Raw genomic sequence first — 8,507 nt, forward strand, 5'->3', positions numbered from 1 at the left:
GGGACACATAAGACAATTTGAATCCGACACAAATCGATATATCACCACACTACCAACATAACATATAGGTGTCACCACTAGCAGCCGTCTTTGCAAGCAAACACGCAGTGCATCAAGACAATTTTTTTCATGTGGATCGCTGAGGGTACACTGCCATTCTCTTATAAGCAGTCACTGCGGATCTGTTTTGATCCTGATGTCTTGAGTATGGATCAGGTGGAGAGAACATTTTTCATCACATTTTCTTGGCAATAAATGCATTTTTTTTGCTGCTGGAGACACATCAGTATAGCAAGAAAGAGCCACATAACCCGTTTTATTACAAACAATACAGCGCAACTGTCAGCTAACACTGCCCAATAAAGTAAAGACAATGATGCTAGTTTATGACCAGCATACATGTCAAACAAGAATATAGCTGCACTCTACAAATGCTGCACTGTATTTCTCCACAAGTGTTTCAGACTACAGTAATGAAACCACAGTTTGGGGAGTAATTTTTAAGTACGCAGTTCTGATTGCTGCTCGTCCAAATGTTACCAACCCTAACTCAAGTAAATGACTGCTGATAGAAAGAAAGAAAGCATCTTTCTCCAAGTCAACCAACAAAACAACTGTCCACTGTTGTGTCACTAGTGAGGGAATGCAACCACACAGAGTAGTAATCGTGCAGGCACAGAGCTGACCAATGCAGCTAGTGACACCAGAAATCATGGGGAGGGCTAAAACTTACACAGATGGGAAACCAAAGAGTACCAATGCTTTTGAGTTTTAATGTACAGAGCACAAATAAGGAAATAAGCACTGCAAACAGCAAGAATGCCGAGACGACATTTGGCAGCAGGTGTAACAAAACACTCCTACAAAGGAACCAAGAACACACAAGAAATAAAATGTAAACAGAAAACATGCTGAAAGACTTCTCGATGCTACGAAGTGATTGTTTCTACAAGCACATCAGCTGAACAGCCTATGATGATTCACAGCAATTACAGAAACACTGACATCAGTGGTGACAAACCGTATAGCCTTCTTGTCATAAACACCCAATGAAAATATGACAAGGCTAGCTTCAGTAACACAAACACCTTACGAAGAAGCTAACTCAAAGCACAATTCCAGCACAACTGCTATTCTGACAAAAAGGCTGAGAATAGGCTGCAATATTCCACAAAATATGCCATTTGCACGCAGCACAGAAAGAGCAATCTGACAAGTGACACCAGTGCAGTGAAACTTTTTCGTGCTTTTGGTTAAAAAGATTAGTTCTTAAAGCCTAAAAACTGAAGCAAGCCATGCAATCTTTTGTTCTCTTCTCTCATACATTCTGCTAGCACTACCAGAGTGCCACACTGAAAAAACAACACAGCAGATTTTCTTTTGACGTTATGTCAATAGAGCTGCTTCAATAGGAATCCGTAAAGTGATAAAACATCTAAGCAACACAAGTGTGCTGAGGGGAATAAATTTCAATAAACAATAAGGCCAGATTTTCTTCTGATCTTCATTGGAAAGCTGCGAACACGAGGTATAAATCCTGGACACATTATCACTGAAAACCTTTCTTTAATGGGAAGTGATGTCATCCCTATGTGTCACAATTTCCTCTAGTCCACAGAAGTCTGGAAGCATAGTAGGCTAGTGGTTCCAAAAGAACATACGAAATAGCCCAGTGCCAGTGTAGTGTCAGCATTAAAAATTAAAAAATGCCTGCAAATTAAACTAACTACGGACATAGGGTATCATTTGGTTTATGGAGTTTAACATCCCAAAGCGACTCAGGCTACGAGCGACGCCGCAGCGAAGACTCCGGTAGCTTCGACTGCCTGGGGTCCTTTAAACGTGCACCGACATCGCACAATACACATGCCTTCAACATTTCGGGTCCATTGAAATGCGGCCGTCACAGCCAGGATCAAACCCTGGTCTTTCGAGACAGCAGTCGAGCACCATGACAGCATAGCACGCTTCTCATAGGTCACCCAGATAGCATGCTGTTATCTGGTTACAACAGGATAGCTACCAAAACGCGTTCCAAAGGGCATCATGGAACACTGCTATTCCTTCAGTGTCTTGTCTCTGTGGTGTTTTAACTTCCACTTAACTGAGAACGCCTTTGAGCACAAGTCACACTGGAATGGTTTTTCACCCTTGTGCGACCGCACATGTGCCACAAGGGATCCCTTTTGTGCAAAGGCCATGGGGCACAGCTGACACTGGAATGGCTTCTCACCAGTCTGGATGCGGACGTGTGTTACGAGGTGGCCCATTTCTACAAATGTGCTGCCACAGTGGTCACAACGGTATGGACGATCACCCGTATGCGTGCGCTGGTGTCTGTCCAAATTGCTCTTTATAGAAAATGTGCTGCCACAGTGGTCACAACGGTATGGACGATCACCCGTATGGGTACGCAGGTGTCTGACCAGGCTGCCCCTAGAAACGAATGCGCTATCACAGTAACTGCAACGATACGGGCGGTCGCCTGCGTGGGTGCGAATGTGCTCCACCAGGTGTGATCTCTGCTTGAAAATGTTGCCGCAGTGGGTGCACTGGTGAATCTGCTTGCCTGTGGGCTTGTCCCGGTGAGTACTCATGCTTGTACTAATGAATGGCACACTGTAGTTGACCGGGCACTTTTCATCAGGTGGAATTTCTCCAGGAAACACGCCAACGTTCTGGTCTGCCATGACTGATCCTGCATTTCAAAACAAGAGCACTTTCATTAAAACCTAGGGCCCAAGATGCCAGAGCTTGTTTATGACAAGGAAACAAAAGCCAAATTTAGTATCAAGTCATATCTTATTTTCCAGCAAACATCTGGATGCAGAGTTTGGGCCCTTCAGTCGAGAAGAACTGTCCAGTGGAAGTAAATCTTCCAACTTCTTGGATATATGTAAGGAACATGGCAAAGAAATAATTCCCACCAACCCAAATGCGCAATTATTGTAGTCTGCAAATATTTAAATATTGAATATGAATAAAAGATGTTATGAAATATTAATAAGCAAACATTGCCCGGAGTTCTTTTTCAAAAAGTTCAGGCCTTTGCAACCAAAATATAAAACACTATACTGACTCAACACTGTACAAAATACGATGGTGTGCACAGAAATGTATAGTGTTTTATTAGACAGCATTAACCGAGTGTTTTAATAATTTCTGGATGATTTCCAGCTCTGAACTTTTTATATGTAAAAGAGGAGAGATGAAAGTTAGACACAGTAAAAAAAAAATAAATTGAATTTTTAAAATGAAAATCGCCACTTTTTGACAAACATGTCCCTTTAATAATATGCAACAGGTGATTTGATCATGCAATATGAGTAACAAAATGAAATCAGTGAATTCATATGATCCAACAATTGAAGGTAACATTATGGGTAGCAAAACCTGATTAATTCCAGTTTCGAGGGACTGGAAGAAATTACCGATTTATTCAAAGGTTGTTATAAAATGCCCCCTTCCACATCACTGACAAAAAAAATGCAGTGAAGCCTTGCAACGAAGCTCAATGTGCAGTGATAAGCCTGTGACAACTGTGCAGTTTCGGTGTACTGGAAGAACAAGAGACAGTGTCTCTCTAATATAATCACAAATCAGTTTTCGTTTATCATATTCATAATATGTTAAGTTGTAGAAATATTTTGCACCTATTGTGAGGTATATTTCGTGAATATTTTCTGGATGCACTAACTGCTAGGGCCTAATGCATCGAATTTGTTGGTCCAGTTGGATTTAGCGAGGTTGACTGGTTGGTTGGATAAAAACACGACTGGAACCGATTGGAAGATCCAACTAAAACCAATAGGAATGTCCAATCAGTTCCAACGGAAATTTCCATAGCTTTTTTTTTACTGTTGCTACAGTAGCAGGGGGCAGTAGAAAGTTAGGTGGGCTGATGAGATTCAGCAGCTTGCAGATATATCATGGGCACAGCCGGCAAAGGAGAGGGTTAATTCGAGAGACATGGGAGAGGCCTTTGGCCTGCAGTGGGCGTAGTCAGGCTACTGCTGGTGATGAAAAGATGTGTTCTCAATCTATGATTGTTTGAAGCAGGTGGTTACCCATCATGTTCTCAGTTCATGTGATGTGACCAACCCACTAGCAGAATTTTGCCTGATGTCCAAGCCAATCAGTGCCCGTATGATAACGGTCCACCCGATGAAGGACAGAAACAAATTCCATTGCACAGTTTACTTGACAGACACCTTAAACTTAATATTCAGATAATTTGGCAATATTTTGGTTTTGCCATGAATGGATTAACGAAAGTCAGCATAGTATTCGATTTCTGCTAAGTATTTCAAAATTTTCCAACATTCAAAAACTGTTAAATACTAATTTCTTGAACTGAATATAAACCGAATAACATATTATATTTATAATAGAAATTTCAAATATTTACACAACCATTCCTATTTGCAATATCTACAGCTTCTCATATGTCTGTACCATGACTTAACTTCAAGGCCTCAAACTCATTCCTGTCACAAGATGAGTAACTATCTAAACAAATCACAATTTAGGCCTTTAGAGGACTAAAGGTAGCAAAACAAGCAAATGAAAGCACACAAAAAAGGCTGTGGTTATGGTCTGGATAAACCTGAAGTGACGTGATAGCTACAGCTGGCCGAGTGGAACTGGCTCAGTCGCATTGCAAAGTCAGTCCTTCGCTGCTCCGTTTCACTGGACACCAGACACCAAATATAATGTGCATATAAAAACGAACTGTGACTGGAGGGATTAAAGATAGCATAGTTGTGAAGCGAAATTTCCTTCTTTGAATTCTCCCTACAGTTGGCATTTGAGCCAGCAAAAAGCTCATGGTTACTAGCAGACCGTAAGAGTGCAAAACCCTCTCATCTCAAAGCTGGTTCATACTTTGTCACATATGAAACTAACATACACATTGTAATAGAAATAAGCACGGTTCCATGTTAACACACAAAATTTAATAAAAATGCATCTAAAGATAAGAATGCAACACTTGATTACACAAGCAGACACATATTGCCACAAACCTAGAAATGAAATAAATGTCAAGGTTTGTGTTAAACGCATGTAGGAATAGATATTACTTAGCCAGCTAGTGTCAGCAATGTTATACACATGAAAAATATCAACAGACTTCTATGTCCAACCACAAAAAAGCAGATTATATTGCGAACATTGAATTAGCAACCAATTATGGCTTTCAGGTAAAACAGAACAGGTTATAATTCAGCACTGAATATCTGGCTGAGCAGCAATAAAAGCTGTTACTGCAGCTTTGGCAGAGATGCTCTGATCATAAAGCCTCAACCATGGCTAAAGGAAAAAAACAAGAAACAGCAGAGAAAATAAACAAAATAATGAGAAATGCACTCGCATGTCACTGTAACACGAAGGTCAAGGCGAGACATTTCGAAAAATTAAAGGCCCTTAAGCACCAGAAGCGAGATCTCAAGGATGGTTGACCAAAGGCACATGCATTCAATGGCTACTCACTGCACAGAATGTATTTCTTTTACTGAACCTTATTCTTTCAGCAAATATCTTGAAAGATTATGTTCTGCTTGCATTGTGCTCCATCAAATGACAACAAGGTGACCTGTATACGTATACCCTTCTTTATGCTTAGACCATGTTGCCCATAATATCTTAAACAATAACCATCGTTGATGTCCCAGTATCTGTGCTCTCGATAGAAAAGGCATCATGCACCCCATTTGTCCATATACACCACGCACTGAGGTCTGTAAACAAGCTATTTTACAGACTATGAACATCAGGCCATTGAGCCTATGAGGATAGGTATTGAAGATTTCTTTCTGTGGTAGCATATACCCCTTGGCTCGATATCAGCCTGCAAAATTAAGCAGAGAAAAACAGTGGAAGTAAAATACAAACTGCAGTGCCACAAGAAGAGATGTTTGAACACTTGCTTTAGAAATGACTGTACAACAAAACACAAAAAAATTACTGTGAACTAACCATTAGTTCTCAACGCAAAAAGATAGGAAAGATAATGGACAAGAAAAAAAAAGTACTATAGGCATCTTGCTTATGATATGCCTACGTAGGTTTGAACATGACATTTGCTGTATGCTTTAGTGCCATGCCACATAAGGTATCTTCTACAATGTTTGTAATTTAAGCCTTGGTGACTGGGCATGCTGGATTTGAAGACTGATTTCGTTTGCCTGCAGAGTTTCACTCCTTTGGATCACTGAATATGCTCTTCTACAGAATGTGAGCAATAAGCTATATGCATTTGCATACAGCTTGACCGCAGTTGATTTCAAAACATTCTTCCGCAAGCATCTTGTCTTCTCAGCATTGATTATAATGCTGCAAAATAAAGAACAGCAAATTAGCTCATGCAGAAGCAAAGCTTCAAAGCCATAGCAGCATTCTTTGTATGCATGCTTTGTGTATTCCAATACTCAAGTTCATATTGAACTTGGAAGGGGAAGGGATCTGGCTGTACTCATAGAGCAAAAAAGACAAGGCCTGATGTACTGTTTTGTGTGCAAACCCCAGACAATGATTGCCCAGACAATGCATTTGAACGGCCAAGAACACTGAAACACTTGGAAATGTTAATGTTCGCAAGAGTTGTTCAGAAAGGTGCATTGCCGACAGCAGGAGCTTCTTGGCTTGTCTGCACTGTCTTGTAAAATAGGCAGAGCAAAGCAGCATAAGCCTCACACGATGCCGCAAGCAGAGCTGCTTCCAGTGTAAACAATGATAATATCTTAGTCATGTCCAATAGAAGTGGTAGAAGCATATTTCTTGTGGCATAATAGTGGATAACAAAACAAATTCATTTGGTAGAAAGGAACTCTTCACTTTCAAAACCGCTCAGTGGTAGACTGTAACCTGTGCCCACTCTTAACGTTTTTCAGTGTCAAGACCTGATTGGTGCTGCAAGTAGGGACTGCTGACAATAAAGCATTACCGAAACGACTCATGGTACACACTGCATCAGACGGTTGTTCCTCAAAGTCACGCCACTCTATCGAATTCTGCTCTGCAGTCCCTATGCTTCCTGATCTACTAGAGTTTTAGCACACGCACAGTAACCTAACTCATGCAGATATTTACAGGACAGATTTGAAGTGTAGAAGCATGCATTTAAAAAAAAAATTCTCCAACTTTCCCCATCTCCAGGGGAGAACATAACAGTGATATCCTAACCAAAGTCCCTTAGCAGCCACTTAAATCACTGAACAGCTGCCGTTCATACATCCAACACGAGTGCTTAATGACTGGAATGTTCGAATAGTGCCACTTCACGGTGCACAACTTGCTTGGTTTACCTAGAAAGAAGTCAAGTGCAATGCCAACTGCAACAATGCCAGCGAAGAGACTCATTTCTCATTGTGCACATAAATAAAGGGCACCGGCAGCTAGAAAGAAGGCCCTTAATTGAATCCCCTGCACGGTGGTTGTTCTGCCTTTCCAGTCATAAGTGGTTCACTGTTCCTTCTGCCACATGAATCAGTGGTGAGGCCAATACAGTACTTTAGTTGAATGCAGTAAAACTGCTAAGGCACCAGCATGAAAACAACAAACAATACAGGAGCCCTTGCAGCCTTACCGGAAACAGGAAACATCTCCATTGCCTTTAAAGTGAGAGTGCATACACTAGAGGAAAGATACACAGGTAGAAAGGACGCACTCACTGTTAGGCCAATGGGGCCATTTTGTTGCCCCCTCAACACGTTTGTTGCAAGAAGGGAAGGCCTTTGAGTGGAACCCCGTTTTAAAGCAAGAGGTTTATTTGCTAGAGCGTTGGTACTTATCTGATGCCAGCAACTAAGCTGTAAAATAACTCATAAGGAATTAGAGAAGTGGATGCACCTTGTGACCAAATTAAAAGGTACAAAACACCGGTAGCAGACCGACAGAGCCCCAGTGTGGGGTAAGGCCCAAAAAAACCCAATTTTTATCCAATTCACCTGCAACCTATACACTACCGTAGCGCATATGTTCATTCCTGAATTCGCTCTGCAGTGTCATCAGGATTGGTATTAAACCAATTCATGTAAGCAAAGTATCTGTTTGTGTGCACCACATTATGTCCCCCAACACAATAACTTAAGCCAAAATTTCGGCCTGCCTAGAGCAAAAACTGGTAATGGCGCAAGAAACGGGGACACAGAAGGCACACAAAAGACAAGACTGACGCCAACTCAGACTTGAGTATCTTGCAGACGCGCCTGACGTGCCCCCAAGATGGCTGCAGAACTCCGAATAATGACTGAACCTCCAAAGGAACTATTTTCCGTTTCAAACAGTAGGAGACCACTCGAGACTGGCACGTTGAGACGGCAATCAGGTTGAGACACGTAATGGCAGGTTTGGTGCGGAAGCTTCGGAAGAGGAAAGGGCCCATTGTAGGAGAAATATGGTCAAGTAAAACTCTAGTTTGGGCGAGTTGGTTCATGTTGAAAGAAACAACAAGTTCTACTAGCAACAAGTTCTACTAGCAAAGCAAGCAGATCTGCAGCACCACCAGA

The 8,507-nt window shown here is 41.4% G+C and overlaps 1 protein-coding gene across 1 annotated transcript; it reads right to left on the reverse strand.

The window, feature by feature from the left end:
- Positions 1 to 1,773: 1,773 nt before the first annotated feature.
- LOC144101890 (uncharacterized) lies at positions 1,774 to 8,235 on the reverse strand. The gene is made up of 2 exons (XM_077635113.1): positions 8,175 to 8,235; positions 1,774 to 2,698 (listed from the first exon to the last, which is right to left on the reverse strand). The coding sequence occupies exon 2, from the start codon at positions 2,688 to 2,690 to the stop codon at positions 2,058 to 2,060; it is 633 nt and encodes a 210-aa protein (XP_077491239.1). The 5' UTR covers positions 2,691 to 2,698; positions 8,175 to 8,235; the 3' UTR covers positions 1,774 to 2,057.
- Positions 8,236 to 8,507: the final 272 nt, after the last annotated feature.

The sequence above is a fragment of the Amblyomma americanum genome, chromosome 8, assembly GCF_052857255.1.
Source record: "Amblyomma americanum isolate KBUSLIRL-KWMA chromosome 8, ASM5285725v1, whole genome shotgun sequence".
NCBI classification, from domain to species: Eukaryota; Metazoa; Arthropoda; class Arachnida; order Ixodida; family Ixodidae; genus Amblyomma; species Amblyomma americanum.

Excerpts from the sequence above, each read along its gene's own strand:
- LOC144101890 (XM_077635113.1), bottom strand. The coding sequence starts at position 2,690 with ATGGCAGACCAGAACGTTGGCGTGTTTCCTGGAGAAATTCCACCTGAT.